A 21,222-nucleotide genomic window follows, 5' to 3' on the forward strand; every position below is an offset into this window, starting at 1 on the left:
TTCTGAGATGCAGGGCTTCAGCCTTGGGTATTCAGGCTAGGTTTGTTCAGGGAACACACACAAGTTGCTGGATATTCTGCAATGCTCAGATCCAGGGAGGATAAATGAAGTGATCTTGGAACTGGTAAAAACTTTTTGGAATGCCCCAATGCCCTTACAACCCACAGCAAAGCATACCAATAAGAGATACTATGTGCCTCTGCGTGGCTTCAAGTGCTTCCACTCGTATCTGGCATCTGACTCTCTTGTCGTAATGTTGCTAGTGAGAGGTTGATACAGGGGAGATATAAGTTGACACCAAAGACAAAAGATTGGACTTGTTGGGGAGGAAAATTTATTCTACCTTATTCTTACAAATGAACGTTACCAATAAGCAGGCACTCTTATCAAAGTATGACTTTGTAAATTGGAAATCAATGGCAAAATTTACAGGTAGCTTGCCAGAATCCTTCAGGAAAGAGTTTTAAGGCTTCCATTGCAGAAGGTTGTCTAGTGGTGAGGATATCACTGCAGTCAGTTTTGAACATGGTCGACACTTCCTCTAGAATTACAGCCTCTGCTGTAACAAGGAGAAGGTCTTCATGGTTGTAGAACTCTGGTATAGTTCCTGAGGTCCAACAGATGATTGAGAACCCTACCCTTTGACATCCAGTTTCAGTTTTCAGGGATAACTGACAAACATTACATTCCTTTTAAGTCCTTTCAAGCTAAGCTGGATTCATTGGGGGGTTTTACACTGGTAATAGAGGCATCACTTCTTGGGGCGACAACAGCAATATCGCCTTCAGCAGTTCCTTAGGTCATATTATCCCGCTAGACATCAGGGGCACAAGTCTCATAGGAGAAGGTCTTTTGGTGCTGATTTTATTCAGTCCGTCCATTCTTCATTAGCTTCAGGCAGTCAGCCAATCTGATTCTCCAGTGTTGGCATTCCAATCATTGAGTTTCAAGCCATTTCCTCTCCGTCTGGGGTTAGACTGTCCCACTTCCACAAGGTTTGGGAGTTGATAATTATGGACAAGTGGGTCCAAAGCATGATGAGATTGGGTTATGTTCTTCAATTCCTGCCCATTCCCCATCCCTTTTCAGGAACCCACCTTTCAAGTCCCTGCTTTTTCACCAGATGCAGGCTCTCTAGGCTTCAGGGGTCATAGAAGAAGTTCTTCTTCAGAATTGGGAAAAGGGATTCTACTCGCAGAACTTCCTCATTCCCCAAATCCCTGGGAGGGATGAGACCTATCCTCAATCTCCACAGTCTTAACAAGTACATCAAATACATGAGATTTTGCATGGTTACCCTAGCAACTATTTTTCCCTCTTTGAATCACAACAGTTGATTTGCTGCCCTCAGTCTTCAGGATGCTTCCTTCCCTGAGGTGATTTTCCTAAGCCACAGGAGGTTTGAGATTTCTAGAGGCAGGTGAGCATTATCTGTACACTGTGCTTCCTTTTGGGCTGTCCTCTGCTCTGTGAGTATCTACCAAATATGTGACTGTGGTAGCAGAATATCTCAGAAAAAAAAGGATTCATGTCCTTTCATCCCTGGACGATTGGTTAGTGAGAGGCAAGTCCAGAGAACAAGTCCTCTGTCATGTCCAGTTCACAGTATGTCTCATTGATTATCTGGGCCTGATTCTAAACAAAGGAAAGTTGATGTTAATACCAACTCAAAACATTGAGTTCATTGGTGCCCTACTAGACTCTGGGTTCAAGAGCATTTCTGCTGAACGATTGATTTCAAGCAATTTGTCTCCTATGTCTGGCACTCCAGTCTCAACGTTCAGCTATGGTCCATGTATTCCTGAAGTTACTAGGCCATGTGACCGCAAGCGCTTACGTAGTCCAGCATGTGAGATTGCGCCATCATCCTCTTCAAGTGTGGTTGAAGTTAGTCTATCGCCTGATGCAATCACAATGATGACATATGAAATAGCTCAGACCATGTCTCCATAGAGGTTACAGGCACATTCAGTGAGGGCCCAAGTGACGTCAATAGCATTCTTCAGTGATGCTGTTGACCTAGAAGCAGTAATAAACTTTGGAAAGGCAGATCTGCAGTAACCTCTGAGCCCCACCTCCTACTGTTGCAGCTTGTGAGTCACCTTAGCGAAGTACATGTCTGCAGCCACTTGAAGAAAAAAAAAAGACTGTTGTCTTCCTGTATAGTAACTGTTCTTCGAGATGTGGGTGCAGACATGTATTCCATGACCTGTCCTCCAGCTCCACTGCATTGGAACCCCAACTCTTGTCATTCGCCGTGAAGGAACTGTGGGAGGAAGAGCCTGTGCTGCCCTTAAATATCAAAGGAAGGGATTATTGGGCAAGAGGGCACAAGCGCTGCCCTATGGATACTGCTGGGCAAGTTTCTCCGGCTTTGATGCTCTGGGTGCATGCACACCTGAGCGGAGTACATGTCTGCACCTGCATCTCAAAGAACAATAGTTACTGTACAGATTGGTAACTGTCTTTTGTCTTCTAAATTGAGACATACAGGCCACTGACTTGAAAGGGCTGACATTTTCCTTTTTTTATCCAAGTGTCACTGCTGATTTATTGGGTTCTGTCTTAGTGTCTGGAGAATCATAGTCTGTAAATATAATTGGGGCAGTAACTATTGTGACCTTTATCAGTTATGCCTGTTGGGGCTTAAATTGAATAATTAACCATTCTCTGAAGCTGCCAACATTCCACAAAGGGCCCAGTGGAATTTTTATAAGACATTAAATCACACATAGAAGAACAATCTTGGAGCCCTTATCCTGGTTTGTAAAGGATGCTGAGCTGCATTTTTGGTTAAATATTTTCAGTGGGAGCTGTAATGTAAGTTTAATATCTATTATAGTTGTCTTGAAATAGAAGTCTACCAATAAATTTGCAATAGTGTGTGCACACAGTCAGCACCAGCGGTGACTGTCACTCCCTTATCTGCAGACAATATATTTCCCACACAAACTAACACAATTTTTGAGGAGTAGATGCTTAGAAGATAGTCAATAAGTGTTGCTATGGAGCTAAACAATTGTTTTGTTTACGTTTTTTCATAGTTTTTTTTTTTTTTAACCAAACAGTTTGAATAGAAAATATTCTATCTGTTTTAAGAACATAACATCCTTACTGGGTCAGATCAAAGGTCCAACTAGCCTAATATCCTGTCTTCCAACCGTGGCCAATGCCAGGTACCCCAAAGGGAATGAACAGAATAGGTAATCAACAAGTGATCCATCACCTATCGCTCATTTCCAGCTTCTGGTTTCATTGGATTCCTCCCCCTCCCCTCTCTTCTTCCACTGGAAAGCAAATAGTTTCGTTCATTTTTAAGAGAACCATACTCCTGCCCAGCATACTGAGCATTAATTAATGTCTTGTATTATTTTTTTGTTTAGATTTTTCATTAGATAGCATATTTAGATTGATTTGATCAAAACATTGTAATAGACGAGGTCCTGAAAAAGCAAGTAAGTTGGCAGAAGTTGTTCGGTATCTAATGATACAAAAGAGTGATAGGTCTTGTTTAACTAATAGACTGTGAGGATTTTATTATCCTGTTCTTGTATTTTGCTTATAGAATTGCAAGGGCTTCCTTTGGATGATGTGTGCACCATTTTGTATTTGAGGAATGAATATGTTTACTACAAAGTGAGAGTGTTATGTTTCTTTTCCAAAACTTGTAGGTTTGTTTCGCAGTGTATTCTCAGGAAAAAATAAACTCTGGGATGCAGAGAGGGGTTTGGGAAGGAAAAAAAACGCCAGCTCTGCTAGTAGTAGGAAGAGGGTTCAGATAGAAAACCCACAGGTTCTATTTCTTCCTTCTCTCTCTTGTGACCACAGAGTTCCATTGGGAAGTGGCATGGGATGGAATGGTAGCTCTGCAGGGATCTCAGCTTTCAGAGCTGTCTTCACTGTAACTGGCCTATTCATCTCCTTAAGAGCACTCCCACCTCTCCATTGTCAGGCCACGCTCTCCCCACTTTTTTGGGGAAGGAGTTTTGTTCTCATGCTGCCCTAAATGCAGCTACAGTTATTTGTCAGGGATGGGTGTTGCTGCTCCCCTTCCCCCAGCTCTCAATGTGCCTGGTGCACTCTTGGGATCTCCTGAGTGAGCCTCTGTGGGTCACTTATAGGTGGGCAGATAGAGTTGGGCATTGCTTGAGGATACCCATCCAAAGTGGAGTTCTGAAGTGTGTTCTTGTATCATAAATAGATTGAGGGATTTGTGTTGTGGCTTTATTTCATAGGAATTATTATTTCAACTGTCTTCTAAGAATCTGTAGAAGGCTCTAATCTCACCTTCAGTTGCTGCTTTGGTTCTGTGTCTCTAGATATCCGAATACAGCCTGTGAACTCCTGACCTCTGATGTGCCGCAGATCAACGACAAACTAGGAGGGGATGAAACTTTATTGAACATCCTGTATGACTTCTTGAATCACGAGCCGCCTTTGAACCCTTTGCTTGCCAGTTTCTTCAGCAAGACTATTGGGAATCTCATTGCAAGAAAAACTGAACAGGTAGTGATTTGGGTCTGTTCTAATGCAAACACACTGATTACTAGTGATGTAGTTGTATGGATTGTATGAGCACTGAACTAGCAATTTCTTCCCTCCTCCCCAGAGGAGGAAAATGCTGAGCTTTGTAGATGTGGAGTGGATTGCTGGAATTGGAAATGGAGTATGCATTTTGTAAGGCATCTTGTCAACCCTACCATTTTGATATGTGTGATTGTTTATGCACCTAGCAACTAGTATATAGCTTTCACTTTTGCTTCAGAGGGGCAGTTGTGTCTGGGGTATTGCACATTGCCCATCCTTTGATGTTTTAACATATAAACTTGTCATACAAGTATTGTGTATACAGCTAAGAGGCTTGGAATATTTGCCATACAGTATTATGGGGATGAGTTAACTCCATTCCAAATTGTACTTCCTTTTAAAGTGGAGATATTTTATATAAAGGAGCCTCAATGGGATTAAAATTTCTTCAGCTTCACCAGTGTCCTCAATCTCCATATATCTTATAGAATAGAATTTCTTTGGGATATGACAAAGGACTGTTAATGGAGCTCTGTTTGGCACTTCCTTGCTTTCAGATGTTCCTTTGCTTCCCTGTTCTCAAGAAGAATTATTTATCCTCCTAGCTGTTTCGCATTGTTTGGTTGATTGGAACACAAATTTGGGGAGTACTGAGAGCACTGTGACGTCACCTCTATCTATTGTAGAGAAAAGTCATGTTGCATTTTTTTCTTTTAAAGGTGATTGCATTTTTGAGAAATAAAGACCAATTTATTAGCCTGGTACTAAAGCATATTGATACGTCTGCAATGATGGACCTGCTGCTTCGTCTGATCAGCTGCGTGGAACCAGCACCTCTACGTCAGGAAGTATTAAATGTGAGGCTTGCTTAATGTTCCTCTGTGGTTGGTGCAGGGGGGAGAAAGTATTTCTGAGGAGATATTACTCAGTTTCAAGTAATACGAGAGTAAATTCACTCCTCTTTTAAAAACATATTTTTCTTGCTTATGCTAAGATCCACAGATCTGGTGCAATGGGGACGTCAACCCACTTGTAGTTTGGGGGGAGAATTAGTCTGTCAGTCACTGGCAACAGGAATGTCCCACCTCCTGAAGTTCTCTTTGTTTATTCCTGAGCCCCCAGTGGGTAGCAGGCTCAACAAGACCACTTTGCTGCCAAGTTTTTCTGAGGGGAATTTCCAAACTTTATTGCAGACTAACTGTCTCAATAACAGGCTCCTTAGGGATCTCTACTCGTATTCCTTCTTGAGACCTCCATGGGAAAAACAGACCTATCCTGGCCCATGTGGATCCAATGCACAGAGAGGGCTAGAGCTTCTGGGAAGCCCATCAGTAAACCCCAAGCCAATACATTTCTTGAGAGACCTATCAAGGGCCCATGTGGAAGAGGGGAAACGAATAAGCCCAGCCTCTTCAAGGACAGGGAGATTGATAAACACATGAACTATTTCTGGAGCAATCTGAGCCCAGTTTTGCTCCCCCATCAGAAACAGGCTCATGGGGACAGACTTCTAAAGGGGAAATAAATGAATACTAAAATCAACACTTGGTCCACCTGCTCATCTTCATGAAGTGCAGCATGGCAGATCAGCACTACAAATATCAGACCATGAACATGTGCTGATTCCTCTAGGCATGAATATTCCCCATCCTCCCCCAAAAGGGAGCCCTTCTTTCTTTTTAGGGAGGAAGGCTAACAGCCCAAATCAGAGATGGGGAATCAAATAGTCAAAAAACAGCCAAACAAACAAAAACAGTTAGAGGATAGATTCTCTCAGGTAAGAGTGTACTGAGTATTGTGAAACTAGGCTTAGGAGGTGCCCTAGACAAGCTATAACGTTGAATCCTTCTTCATGCACCCTGGTAGAGTGTAATAGAGGGAAAGGGATTTCCTGCCACACCAGAAAGATTGATAAAGTATCAGGCTGTTATCCCAAGCTGCAACTTTGGGTCACCATGTGCCATACGATGCATATGTGGTATAGAGAGTGGAGGTATGTGTAGGACAAGCAAACAAACAGGAGATGGATGCTGGCATCCTTTGTGGAATAGAGAGGGAGGAACTATGTGTTTAAGATACAAGGTCAGATAAGTTGGGAGCAGCTAAATTTGGATGGGCCTTGAAGGGAAGGACCAGAAGTTGGATTTTGACACAGTGGAGAAAGGGAAGCCAGTGGAGAGATGTAAAGAAGGAGTTATAACTTGATTAAAATGACAGGTTAGTCTTAGTAGCAGCGTTTTGGTTGGGCTTGTTTGTGTGATGTGGGTGTCAGGTAGGCCAGAGAGAAGAGGTCAAGATATGAAATAAGGACTTGAATGGTAGTTTTAGTTGTATGGACAAAGAGAATAGACTCTTGGAAATGTTATGGCAATAGAAATAGCAAAATTTAGATATGGACGGGATGTATGGGTCTAAAGAGAGAGAGAATGAAGTAAAAGCTTCCCATGTTATGAGTTTGAGTGGGAGGATAGTAGTAATATCAATAGCAAGAAAGGGCATTCATTTTTTGCCATGTTGAGTTTAAGATGATTGCCGGACTTACACAAGGAGATATTGAAGAGACTAGCCTAAGATGTGGGATTTGGATAGGGAGTGACAGGTCAGGGGTACAGAGATAAATTTGAGTCGTCAGAATAAAGACGGTAGTTGAAGCCACGTGAGTAGATAAGATCCCCTGGAAAGTGGGTGAAGATGGAGGAGGAGAGAGTCTGAGGGACCCCCTCTGATAAAGGGAAATGGGTGGAGGAGGGAGACTCTAAACGAGACACAAGAAATGAAGAGAGAGGTAGGAGGATAATTAGGAGCAGTTGGGATTGTACAAACTAAGGCCTGGTCTACACTGCGGGCGGGGGGGTGGCGGAGGGGGATCGATCTAAGATAGCGTAGCTGAAGTCGATGTATCTTAGATCGACTTAGAATCACTTACTTCACGTCCTCGTGGCACGGGATCGGCAGCCACCGCTCCCCCGTTGACTTTGCTTCCGCCTCTCACCGAGCTAGAGTCCAGCAGTCAATGGGAGAGCGATTGGGGATCGATTTATCGCGTCTACACTACACGTGATAAATTGATCCCTGATAGATCGATTGCTACCCTCCGATCTGGCGAGTAGTGTAGACGTACCCTAAGGGAGGACAGGATTTTGAACAGTTAGGGAATGGTCAGTGGTTTTCAGAGCAGCTAAGAGATCAAAAAGGATGGAGTAGAGGTGCTGAGATTTGGTTAGGAAGAAGTCACTAGCAGCTTCAGTAAGAACAGTTTCAGAGGAGTGGAGAGGGCAGAAGCCAAGTTGGAGATGAAGTGGAGGAGAGGAACTTTAGTATAATGGTTATTGATGGCATGGTTAGTCGGTTGGGAGGTGAAGAGAATAAGAGGAGATAGGGCAATAGCTGGAGAGGTAGGAGGAGGTAAAGGGTTGGACCAATGTCCCACATCAAAGGAGGACCACTTTTTATGAAAGTAGGAAGACCAAGTTTACCCTGGCAGCACTGTTGTGGCAACTGAAAATTTTAACAGTTTTCTGTAATGTAAACCGAGCTTCAGAACCATCTTTAAACACGTGATAGTAGGGTGAAGGGGGCCATATAACTAGATTTATGGATCTTGTCCTTTCCCCATAGCCAATGCAGAATTGTTATAGCAGTATATTGTCCACTTTCCATAGGAGAATATTCCCTGATCGAATAGACTTCGCAGATAGGAAATGTTTCCTTTATAATCAGCCTGCTCACGTCTTTCTTCCTTTCTGGTTGTTGATGGTGGCTGAGACCCTTCTGGGAGAGGAGGGGCTTTGTAAAAGTCTGTCCTAATAAAGGTTCAGCTGGTGTTAATGGTGGGGAATGATGCCTCCTGGAGAGGGGAGCAGGTTGCAGGGTCCTAATGTCCCTAGAACAGCTTCCCCACTGGGCTGAAGAGGAAAGAGAAGAAAGCACGTTAAAACCCAAAGTAGTAAGTCCATTTTGACTATAAACATAGTTAAGATTCAGACAGGGAACCACATTCTTGACTAACTTGCTCAGTGTGTTTTCTGAAGATGTTACTCCCTTGTCTGCTTATATCTTGATCTTAACTCCAGCCATCTGGAAGTTGAAATTGGACAAATTCAGACTGGAAATAATTACCGTCACTGTTAAAAAATTGCATCTTACCACTGGAATAGCTTACCAAGGGTTGTGGTGGATTCTCCATTACTGGCAACCTTTAAATCAAGAGTGGATGTTTATCTAAAAGATATACTCTAGTTCAGACAGGAATGGATTCACGGAAGTTCTCTGGCCTGTTATGCAGGAGGGCAGGCTAGATGATCACAGTGGTCCCGTTTGGCCTTACAGCCTATACATCTGTGGGCATAATACAGTAGGTGGTATTGGCACAGGTATCCTTTCTGATTGAGGTCAGATCACCATTACTAGGCCCGTTGCTTGAGTCTTTAGACTAAATTAAGGTGTTTGACTTGGTACTGTATGAAATTTTGATTAACACCCCCCCCCCGATGTTATAAAATTAAAGTAGGACATATTAAATGGATTAAAATCTGGATAATTGATACGTCTCAAAATGTAATTGTAAACTTCCAGTCATCACTGAAAAGGTATGTTTCTAGTGGGGTGCTAGAGGGTTTGGTTCTGGCATCCACAATTCAAGAAGAACATTGATAAATTGGAGAGGGTTCAGAGAAGAGCCATGAGAATGAATGAAGAACTCAAAAACATGCCTTATAGTAATGGATTCAAAGCTCTGAATCTACCTAGCTTAACTTAGAGAAGGTTATGTGATGACTTGATTACCTACATGGGTAACAAATATTTAATAATGAGCTCTTCAGTCTAGCATATAAAGGTCTAACACTATCCAGTGTCTGGAAGTTGAAGTTAGACAAATTCAGATTGGAGTGTAAGTAAGATGTACATTTTTAGCAGCAACAGTAATCGCCCATTGGAACAATTCACCAATGCTCATGGTGGATTCTTCAACACTGATAGTTTTAAAATCGAGATTGCATATTTTTTATGTAAAATATCTGCTCTGTGAATTATTGTGGGAAAGTTTATGGTCTGTGTTATACAGGAGTTTAGATTAGATTATCACAGTGGTTCCTTTTGGTTTTGGAATCTATTAATCTATTATATATAAAACTAGAGATTTAAAACAAGACACGTTGTAAGAAAAGAATATGCATTGGCCAGAAAATTTATCTGATGACCTATTAGGTTACTCATCTCTATTTTCTGTGATTCCATAATATTTATTTGTGTTAAGAAACATAGTGAATCCATCTCAGTTGGTTTCAACTCCCATTAAATTTACTGACTAGATCTGGCAGTTGTTGCAGGAACAATACATAGCAAAGATTTGATGTTTATTTGGTCAGTGCAAATTAACATACAACATGTTCTAGCCCTGAGGAAGTAGTGTGTGGTGCTTATGTTTTATAGACTGTGAAATAGAGGGAGACTAATTTTCCTAACTGTATGTATCCCATGCTAAGCAGTGCTTGCTGTAAGTAGTAACTGACCGAGTTATGTAATCTCAAACCAGGGGCTCTTTCCTTTCTCCTCAGTGGCTTAATGAAGCAAAAGTAATTCAGAGACTTGTGGAGCTGATCCATTCGAGCCAAGATGAGGATGTGAGTGTGACATCATTTATTTTTTGTCTGATTTTGTAAACTGAATAAGAGGTCTAGAAGCATGGGCACTTGAGAGTACTCTTTCTCTAACTCTTGGAAGAATGTCCATCTTGCTAATGGGAAGAGCATAGTAATGGAGAGTATGTGTGGCAGTGCTGTCCTTCATTTGATTACTGAGCCTGACATGAGCTAAAGGGGTTTTCTCTAGTCATTTTAGTACAAGTTTCCTGATTATTCCAAGCCAAACTCTGTAAGGTATGAATTTAGATGGAATCCTTACAGTTGATGATGATTCAATGAGGTTTATTGAGAACATGCTACTTGGAGTATGCAATTGAAAGACTTTGACAATTGGCTAGTAGTGGTCTTTAGCTAATTTTTTAAGCCAAAAACAATGTTTTTGTTTTAATATCCTACTAAAATCTACAAGATGCAATTATTTGAGCCTGTGCAAAAAAAGTGCCAAGTATTAGATTATACAGATAAAAAAAGACAGCTCAAATTATTTATTTTTTTTTCCGCCATTTTCGCATAACATATAATCTTGGTTTTGGAATTTAACCTGTTACATGAGTCCATCACACCTGGGTATCCTGATTGCAATCACTGATGCAGAAAGGTTAAGACCAGAAAACATTAGGATAATTTTCCATCTCTATTTTAGCTAGGTGTATTTGATCTGGTTGTTCACCAACACATCACCACAGTTGTCAGCAGCAAAATGAATTCAGTGGTGATATGATGATTTTCTTGTTATACTGTTTGTGCTTTTACTGGAAGTATCAAATTCTGATGTCATCACATTTGAAGTTACCCCTGTGTGAAAGTACATGGGAAACAGCTAGTTTGTGAACTTTGGTATCTTCAGCAATGTTAGTGGATAGTTGAGGGGTACGGTACCAAGATGGCCATGGAGAGTGTCTAAATAAATGGCTTGGATTAGTAACCAGATAGCTATTATGACAGACAATCAAAAAAAAAATACAGCAACTAAAGGTTTGTAACACAAACCAGTGGTATTTAAGGAATTTTGTCAAAGAATTTTTTTGTGTATTTCGTATTTTTAAGGAAGTAAGAAATATTACAGAGTAGAGAGAAGCAAAGATGAAACATCTGCAGTAATGGTCTTGCCCTAAAAAGGAAAGAAGAAAACCTTCATTTTGAAATTTTAGTTTATTTTAACTTATGAGTTAAAGAATCTAAAATCTTTCTGTTAATTATGTTGCTGATATGAATGATGCTATGAGGATATAAGCTTGGATTGAAAGCTAGTTAATTAAGGCAGAATATATCTGATCTTCCATGTTATGTTGGAGTACGGTTGGCTTTGAGCTGAGAGATTCTAGTTTGCTTAGTTCCATGGATTGCTGGCCGCTGTTCTCTCTTCTGTCCCAACTGCATTACATTTCCTCTGAAGGACATGATGAACCCAGCTGTGTAGTTAGTACTTAAATGTGACCTTTTGACATTGTTTACAGAGGCAATCAAATGCTTCCCAGACCTTGTGTGATATCATAAGACTGAGCAGAGACCAGGGCAACCAGCTACAGGAGATATCTGAGCCTGATCCGCTTCTCACAGCACTGGAATCGTAAGTACATGTCAGAGGAGTATTACTAAACTAAAATGACTGTTGCTGGCAATGTTATTTCCTGACATGGCATGAACTGTGCTGTAAATAATCTCAGACCTTTGACACGCTCCTCACAATTGTTCTAACTAATGATATTTATTGTTGCTACATTATGGTAACACCCAAAGGCCCCAGTCAGGCCATACTGTACTTTTGCATTGTACCAAGACACAGGAAAACTTGGTCTCTGCCCTGAAAGCTTGCACTAACAAAGAGGCAGCACCGTTGAGAGTGACAAACAGAAGGGGACTGAGAAGAAGGTCATGGTGGTAATGTTCTTGCCATAGTGTCTGACTACTTCATAGACATTAATTTATTTACACAACTCCCCTGTGAGATTGAGAGGTAGTATCCCCATTTTACAGCTGGGGATCTGAGGCTCAGACAGTTTAAAGTCAAATCTCTCCATTAATTTTGGGTGCCAAACTTGAGACGTCTAGGGCTTGATTTTCAAATGTACGTAGCATTTCTCTAGCATGCTGTATGTTCCAGGCACAGCTGCATCAACACTTCTAGAGATCTGGCCCAAGTTGTCTCGTGAGGCACACTGAAAGTGAGAAAAACACAGTTAGTGGCCACCTGTGAACATTTTAGTTTGTGACTTGTCCAGTGTTGCATAGAAACTCTGTGGTCGGGGTTAGGATAGAATTCAGGTCTCCAGTGTGGCATTCAGTTGCCTTATCTATGAGACCATCCTGTCTCTTCTTGCAATCCTCTCTGCATCATTCTCTACACACCTTCCAATTTCTGTGACAAATGATGTAGGGGTCCTACAGACAACAGCCTCCTTCACTACACAACCATTCCCAGAGCACAGTTCATGCTGTGCACTGAACTTGGAAGGAGCCCCATAGAAAAATATAAGCCCAGAGGGGCCAAATTGAGGTTGCACAGGCAACCTGAATTCTGGCATTTTCTCTGAGCCCTTGATTTTGCAACCTTAATACTGTTCTTTTTAACATAAGTGATTTGTGTGTAATTTCCTAATTGTATCAAACATTCTAAAAATATTCACTTCAGTTTTGAGACTAATCATGAGATTTTTTTAGGCCAAAAGGAATCAGTTTGTCAAGAAGGGAGTGAGGGAATCAGAAATAGGGTTTCACTAAATGAAGCTCATCTTTAAGTAGTGAAATGAAAAACTGGAGAGTTTAACTAGGGCTTGAAAATTTTACTCATTCACTTGTCTCATCAAGTGTAGGTAGCTTTTTTAGTGTGTGGAAGGATGCAGGTAATTCTGCAGAATCTAAGCTTTCAGTTTATACAGGAAAAAAAAAGGTTGAGAGCCTCTGTGCATTCCCATAAGGGATATGGCACACCAATTGCTTAACTGCAGAACTGCCTTGGTAAGCCAGGTCTGTTAGGAGGCACATGATAGATCTTACATGAGGTTGGTATTAGCACCCTAGTCCATATAAGGGCATCCATAACTTTAACTGCTTCAATTCCTTTGCTGCTGCTGCAGGGAACAAACCGAACTTTCCCTCATGCCCTCAGACTAGATCTTCTCTTAGCCTAGCTTAATGTTTTCTTGTCGATTGTTAGTTTAGAGCCTTATAGGACAGATTCATTTATATAGCTTCCCTCATCCTGAGAGCCTTCGGTTCCTCACCAGGACTGTGTTAGACTCTGAGTCTTGTATGGGCTTCAAAGAGATGTGCCCTCTTGCCGGACAATCGTACCAGAAATAGGCACCTACATCAGGTGCCCTCTGTGTCTGGGCGAGACCCACTCAGTAGCCCAGTGCATGGTTTGCTGTGTCTTCACTGCCTATGCTAGAAGGGATTGATGCCTGAGGTTCCAGGCTCTAAATGCCTTCACCCTGATATTCAGAGAGGCCCATCAAGGGTACCAAGACCAGCCTTCATGCCAAGGTACATTTGTCTGCTCTGGCTTCACCTCTGTGCTTTATCACAGGCTTGAGATCTGAATCTTTTTTGCCCACTACTGGAAGCAAATCCTTTACCTAGCACGATGTGACTCCACTGGTGCCAGTTTAATCTAAATAGGTACTGACACCACCTATTAATGCCTCAGCAGCCTTTAGTGATGATATAGGAAGCACCGACCTTGGTGTCTGCTCCTTACTCGCACTGTTGCTCCTGGAACTGACTCTGCACTTGTCTTCCGATGCTAATGACTCTGTTTTGGAACCAAAAGTCCACATGGATGCTCCTCCAGGTAAAAGGAAGGAGAAGAGGAAGCAGATCTTCCCACAAGAGGGGCTCAAGCAGAAGAAAAATAAGTGCCATCTCTCTCCTCCTTTGTGTTTTCTGACTTACGAGTTCTTTGAAGATGCTCAAATGGCACTGCTGTCACCTCCTCTCTGTGCGGGATGTTTCTGGACTGACTAATTTAGACTCCTTGTTATTTTGGATCCAAAACCTTTTAGTCTCTCTTTGCCCAAGGGGCATCCACTATTGAAGCTACTAGCCACCTGTCTGCATGCTTTTCCGTTGCTTCGCTTGGTACCTGGACAGACTTTCTCTGGTCTCAATCCAGAACCACCTCAGAATAGTTTCATCACCTTCAGAAATTAAGCTGGAGAGTCCCCGACTTTGAGATTCCAGTCTTCTTCCTTCCTCTCAGATCCAAGCATCATGCAAGGCCCTCTTCACCTCCTCATAGACTCATAGGTCAGAAGGGACCAATCTGATCATCTAGTCTGACCTCCTGCACAAGGCAGGCCACAGAACCCCATCCATCCAATTATATGACAACCCCTAACCCAGGACTGAGTTATTGAAATCCTCAAAATTGGTTTGAAGACCTCAAGCTGCAGAGAATCCACCAGCAAGCGACCCGTGCCCCACGCTGCAGGGGAAGGCGAAAAACCTCCAGGGCCCCTGCCAATCCGCCCTGGAGGAAAATTCCTTCCCGACCCCAAATATGGCCTTGTGTGGCCCTTCTACAGGACTCCATGAAAACCCTGCTGGAGGCTCTGAGAACAATTGCAGCATTAACCTCCCTCCTGATCCTGATACCTCTTCTGGCACTGTTGCCTCCCTCAGCTCCGATTCCCTCAACAATGCCTATTCCTCACTCAGCACCAACATAACCTTCCTTGCCAGCACCAATGCCTGCACCAGACCCCTCAGATCCACAGAAAGGGTCTGCCTATTTTTGAGGAATGGAATGAGACTCCCTCAGAGAGACCATACAAATCCCCTTTGGAGGAACATTTAGGTGGCACCTCAGCAGAATATCATATTAGTGCTTTATCTGTTTTCTCTTCTGACTAACAGAGAGAGTTTCACGCGGAGTCCACTCAACTTTATATAGAAGCTGTCAATCTCTGGAATTGATGCATCTGTCACCAGATCACCCGCTCCGCAGTGCACTTTCCGGGGGTGCAGAACATTCTCTGACTGCCTCAGCAGGCATTTCTTTAGAGACCATGAGTGGGAACTGCATGACTGAGCAGTGCAGAGAATCTTTCAGTAATGGAGATTCTTGTTTGGGGATCTCTTTGTATCTCAATAGAACAGCCTACTGTTCCTGAGTGGCCAGAGGCCAGAATTCCAGAGGAGATGCATTTCTAGTACAGCATTCGGAACCACTGATGTACTCATTCCTGTCCTTTCCCTTTTGCCCTGAGTCCTGAGAGAGTGCAAACAAGACGAAGTGTCAGTGATCCTAGTGGTTATTCAGGTTCACCAGCTTTCTCCAGATGTCCTCACACCTTGACCCAGGACAAGGGCAAGATCCTATGTCCCAATCCAACATCTCTCCAGCTAGCAGCTTTTTATTTGGATGGACACTGAGCTTAGAAAGGGCTTGCTCAGTGGCCATACCATTCATCATTAGCAATAGCAGAAAAGACTCCAGGAGAAAATGAAATGGAAAACATTCTATACCTGGTGTCAGCATCGTTGGATACCACCAGAAAGTTCCAAAATCCCTTCTTATTCTCACTATCTCCTATCTCTAAATATTTTGGAGCTGTCCCTCCGCACCATGCAAGTACACTTGGTAGCTATTGGTGTTTTTCACTCTCCAGTGGACAATCATTCAGCCTTTGCCCATTTGACTACAGTAAGATTTCAGAAGGGGCTTGTCACAATCTTTCTTCAGTGCTGAAATCTACTGTGATATGGGACCTCACTTCAGTCCTTTCAGCATGAACAAATCTCCTATTTGAGCCTTTAGCTTCATGTATCTTCACTCATCTGTGAAGGTTGCCTTTCTGGCTGGAGTGATTGCAAGCAGAAAAGCAGGTGAGCTGGGGCTCTTATGGCAGACCTTCCGTCTATGGTCTTCCGTGAGGATAAAATTTCATTGAGGTTACATTCAAAGTTGATTCCTAAAGTAATCTTGGAATTCCATCTGAGCCAGGTCATCCATTTACCCATCTTCTATTCAAAACCCCACGCCTCCAGAGAATACAGGAAGCTCCACTCTTTGGATGTCCGTCGAGCATTGGCATTCTGCCCGCAGAGGACAAAACCCTTCAGGAAATCTCCCAAACTATTGGTATCTTTCACCAACCTATGAGAAGGAGAATCTCAGAATGCATCCTGGTTTGTTATGAGTTAACGGTGACCGCTCCCACAAGGTGTTAGAGCCCACTTGATCAGAATCTAGTCTGCATCAGTAGCTTCCTTCTGTGATGTTTCCCTTCTGGAGATCTGTGGCACAGCCACATATGGCTCTGTGCATAACCTTTGTGAGACAGTACACCGTGGTACAAGATTCTACAAGAGATGCATCCTTTGGAAGAATGGTCATCTATTCTGTGGAACAGCTGGGCCCCTTGCACCCTCCTCCTCCTCAGTGAATACTGCTTATGAGTCATCGCAAGTGGAATACACATAGGAACTATCACTTGAAGAAGCAAAAGAGATAACTACAGTTCTTCCAGATGTGTACATAGTTGTAGTCCACTATGCACCTTCCTCTGCTCTGGATCCTTATTGTAAAGTTATTTGGGATAGAGAAGGAACTGGAGAGGTGATTGGTCCTCAGTGGTCCTTTATACCCTTGGTTTGGAGCATGAGGAGAAGGGTGCAGGCCTAGACAACGGACACACTGCTAGTGAAAAATCTTCCTGTTTCAGGTGCATAGTGCACATGTGCAGCACAAATGGAATACACAGGGATACCACACATCTCGGAGAGCTCCAGGGACTGTTCAGGGTAAATAACCTTTCTTTGTGAAAACCTGTGGCAGCAGCAGGAGTTAGGGATTAACGACTGAAATGCATAGACTTGGGAAGCATTGTTTGTTGCTCCACCTATGACTTGCAAAGTGGGAAAGCTCCTTTGTACTGGTTTTTGGAGGAATGTTCAAAACATATTTATAGAAGCCACTTAGGAAAAAGAGATTTGGACACAGATGTGGAAGTAGAGATTGCATCCAAATCATTATGGATGAATGAAAGAGTGCACAGTGCCAACCAAAACCTTGTCTTGATGCTGTTTTGTGTTTATGTACACATTAGACTAAAGTGACACAAAATGGGCAATCAAGGATTGCCTGTTTGCTACACACTTGCCTACATTTGTCCTGGTCAGTCCCTAAGCCTGAGTTGGAGAGTCACATCTGTGTATTTATAGTTTTTAAAGCAAGAGGTGATGGTTATGATAATCTAGCTTGACCTACAACACAAAACAGGCCACTAGCTTTCCCCCATCGATTTGTGCACGTAGCCCAATAACCTGTGGTGGTGCTAGAGAATATTACTTAGGAAGACATTAAATCTTTACTTAAAGGCATCCCGAGGTGTAGATTTTACCACTTTTCTTGATGGTAATTTGTTCCAGTAGACAGTAACCACCACTGTTGAAAATTTGCATCTTATTTACAGTTTGAGCCCTTCTGACTTCAGTTTCCAGTCATTTGATCTTCTTATGCCTTTGGCAGATAGATTAAAGTCCGGTAGTATTTGATATCTTCTCCATGGGATCTGTAAAGGTACTTATAGACTGTGATCAAATTGCCTTTTAACCTTTCTTTGGTAAGTTAAATAGATTGAGTGCATGGCATTGGCCAACTAGCAGCTCATAATGTAGAGTATCAGAGGGGTAGCCGTGTTAGTCTGGATCTGTAAAAGCAGCAAAGAATCCTGTGGCACCTTATAGACTAACAGACGTTTTGGAGCATGAGCTTTCGTGGGTGAATACCCACTTCCTCAGATGCATGTGGTGGAAATATCCAGGGGCAATATATATATGCTAGCAAGCAAGCTAGAGATAACGAGGTCAGTTCAATCAGGGAGGATGAGGCCCTGTTCTAGCAGTTGAGGTATGAAAACCAAGAGAGGAGAAACTGGTTCTGTAGTTGGCAAGCCATTCACAGTCTTTGTTCAATCCTGAGCTGATGGTGTCAAATTTGCAGATGAACTGAAGCTCAGCAGTTTCTCTTTGAAGTCTGGTCCTGAAGTTTTTTTGCTGCAGGATGGCCACCTTAAGGTCTGCTGTAGTGTGGCCAGGGAGGTTGAAGTGCTCTCCTACAGGTTTTTGTATATTGCCATTCCTAATGTCTGATTTGTGTCCATTTATCCTTTTCCGTAGAGACTGTCCAGTTTGGCCGATGTACATAACAGAGGGGCATTGCTGGCATATGATGGCATATATTACATAATGTAGAGGTATTCCTCTGCTCATGAGAGATAGAGCCACTTTTTGGTTCGGTGGTGTAATCAGGTACATGCCCAAACTATAGATAGGCATACTCCTAGACCTGACAATAGGTCCATCCCTGGCATATCTGCCACTGAGAGGGGAGTTCCCCTCATTTGTCTTTCCAAAGAATTACTGTTTCTTTATTTCAGAAAGGGATTGAGTAGTTTTAAAATGAAAACAATTAATACTGCGAACTATTTATATCTCTAATGCCTTTCTTTAACTCCTGTGTGTCATTTAACAGGCAGGAATGTGTGGAGCAGCTTTTGAAAAACATGTTTGATGGAGACCAGACTGAAAACTGCATAGTGAATGGAACTCAGATTTTATTAACCTTATTGGAGACAAGGCGCTCTGGGTAGGTTTACTCCCTTCAGCAAGGAAATGTTACAGCTCAAAATCTAGTTTTACTCTGTTCAAAAAATAAGTACTTGACATACTTTCAGGGGCTGCCTAAAATAAATACAAGAAAAACTGTTTTTAAATGCAGTAATTGTTCTTCCATGTAGCATCTCAGGGTTCTAACTGCATTGTGCTAGGGGCAAACACATAGGAAAGCAAATCTTTACATCAGAGAACTTACAATCTAAATAAAAACAGAAGGTTGGAAAAAGAGGTACAACATAAACATGGTTATGGTGGGCACATGGCTTTTTAGTTCCAATTCTTCATTTAAAATTTTTTTTTATTTTTTTTTTATTTCTGTGTTTGTGGGGGCAAATGAGGGAGAATGACAGGAAGGGGGAAGAATAAACTGGAGCAAGGGAGTGGGGAAAAGGAAGACATGGAAGTGAGGCATCAAGGGGGAGGTAGGGAGAATAAGAAAGGGGAACAAAAGGAAGAATGGAGGGGAGCATGGAGGGCCGGTAGTGGGGGAAGAAGGGGAGGGGATGAGGCTTGGGCAAACAATCAATCAGCAAATAGAAAATAATATTCAAAGCTGAAATTGTAAAAATTGAGATGCGGACACCAAAGAGCCAGGGGCTATGATGATCTGAAATGGCAGGGCTCAAGGGTTCCTGGCTGGGTCTCTCCCATCTGTGGCATACAGTAGGCAGAAGAATAATTCTTCAGACATCTGGACTGGGAGAATGCTATAAGTAAGGGGAGGCACACTTCGCTGTGTTTGTAGGCCAAGCTCATTGTATACACCAGGAACTCCTAGCATCCCTCCACAATCTCCCTGTGTGCCTCCAACCTCTATCACCCATGCCAGCAGCTCTTTGCATCCTCATACCCTCCTCCCCCCATACAAGAGTCACCCATTCCCCTCATCTCAGGGCCTCCGGCACACCCCTGTTCCCCCATACTGGAGTAATCCATTCTCCCCCATGTCAGGGACTCTGTGTGTGTCCCTTCCCCAAATGCCTTTCCATTCCCCTTCCTTCCTCCCTCTCTCTCCTTCAGTCTGTCAGAGAGGGATATTGTTATGCTGGAATATGCTAGCTTCTGCCATCAGCAGGTTCTTTGATCTGTAGAAAAAGTAGAAGTGATTGAAACTATGGCTGTGATAACCAGATGCCTTGGGCTCCATGCCCCCATTTTCCCCTTTTGTTTTTTCTGTTTTTTACCATAATCAATAGGGTTGATCATTCCCTGACAATTTGATCAGATGAAGTATTCAAAACTTATCATGTTATATCCAGACAGAAAATGCCACCAAGCTGAGTGCAAGGGCCTCACAAGGTCGGCCAATAACTCTCCAAACAATAAATGGGGACTGGAATCTTAGATATGTAGAGCTGGAAGGAACCTCAAGAGGTGATGCTATGTAGCCCTCTGTGCTGACGCAGGACCAAGGGTATGGCTATACTTACAGTTGTACAGCGCTGGGAGTTACAGCTGTTTTCATACAGCTGTGTAGGGACAGCGCTGCAGTGTGGCCACACTGACAGCTACCAGCGCTGCAGTGTGGCCACATTTGCAGCATTTGCAGCGCTTTTGGGAGTGGTGCATTGTGGGCAGCTATCCCAGCGTTCAAGTGGCTGCAACGTGCTTTTCAAAACGGGGGTGGGATGGGGTGGAGTGTGACAGGGAGCGTGGGGGAGACAGAGAGAGTGGATTTTTGGAGCTGACACTGTTCTCAGCTCCCTGCCTTGCAAGTTCTAAGGACTGGAAGACACACAGCACCTACCTTCAATCATTTTAAAAGTTTCGAGCCTTTCCCCCACCCCTCTCTTATTCACTAAATGCAAATTATGCACTCCTAAATAGCCCTCAGACCACATAAGCAGCTGCTCAGCACGGACTCCCCCCTCCCCCTCTGCCGTGTGAGCGTGCCGTTTCTCTCTTCAAGCAAACAGCTGTGAACATTCCAAAGCAATTCCCCTGCCTGCCTCCGTTCGCTCAGCAAACAGGAGCTGTGTTTGTTTTTTAAATAAGCAGTTCGGGGGAGCTCGGAGTTCAGCCATTCTTCCGATTTGTTGTGAACAGGCATTCTGGGATATCTACTAATACCCTGGAGGCCAATAACAGCACTTTTGGTGGCCACACTTGATGAGCAGCGCTGCATCACCAGCACTGCAATCGTTACACCCCAAGCAGGCCAGGTGTACAGCCAGCGCTGCAGCCAGGGAGTTGCAGCGCTGGATGTGCCTTGCAGGTGTGGACAGTTACTAAGTTGCAGCGCTGTAAACCCACCACCAGCGCTGCAACTCTCCAGTGTAGCCAAGCCCCAAGTAAATCTAGACCAGGGGTCTCAAACACACAGATGCGGCCTGCAGAGTTATTTGCTACAGCCTACCAACTTCCCCTCACCGTTGCCCCGCCTTCCCCCCAGTGCACCGTGTCCCTGCTCCTCTGCCTGCCTCCAGGC

General features: G+C 43.2%; 1 protein-coding gene across 2 annotated transcripts in view; it reads left to right on the forward strand.

The window, feature by feature from the left end:
* PPP6R2 (protein phosphatase 6 regulatory subunit 2) overlaps positions 1 to 21,222 on the forward strand; it is a 169,140-nt gene that overhangs the window by 77,564 nt on the left and 70,354 nt on the right. For both annotated transcript variants that reach the window (XM_050920184.1, XM_050920173.1), the window contains 5 exons: positions 4,320 to 4,506; positions 5,247 to 5,384; positions 10,086 to 10,151; positions 11,630 to 11,742; positions 18,652 to 18,765. In XM_050920184.1, the coding sequence (XP_050776141.1) occupies positions 4,320 to 4,506; positions 5,247 to 5,384; positions 10,086 to 10,151; positions 11,630 to 11,742; positions 18,652 to 18,765 (618 nt within the window). The remainder of the gene's footprint in view (positions 1 to 4,319; positions 4,507 to 5,246; positions 5,385 to 10,085; positions 10,152 to 11,629; positions 11,743 to 18,651; positions 18,766 to 21,222) is intronic.

The sequence above is a fragment of the Gopherus flavomarginatus genome, chromosome 1 (assembly GCF_025201925.1).
Source record: "Gopherus flavomarginatus isolate rGopFla2 chromosome 1, rGopFla2.mat.asm, whole genome shotgun sequence".
NCBI lineage: Eukaryota > Metazoa > Chordata > Testudines > Testudinidae > Gopherus > Gopherus flavomarginatus.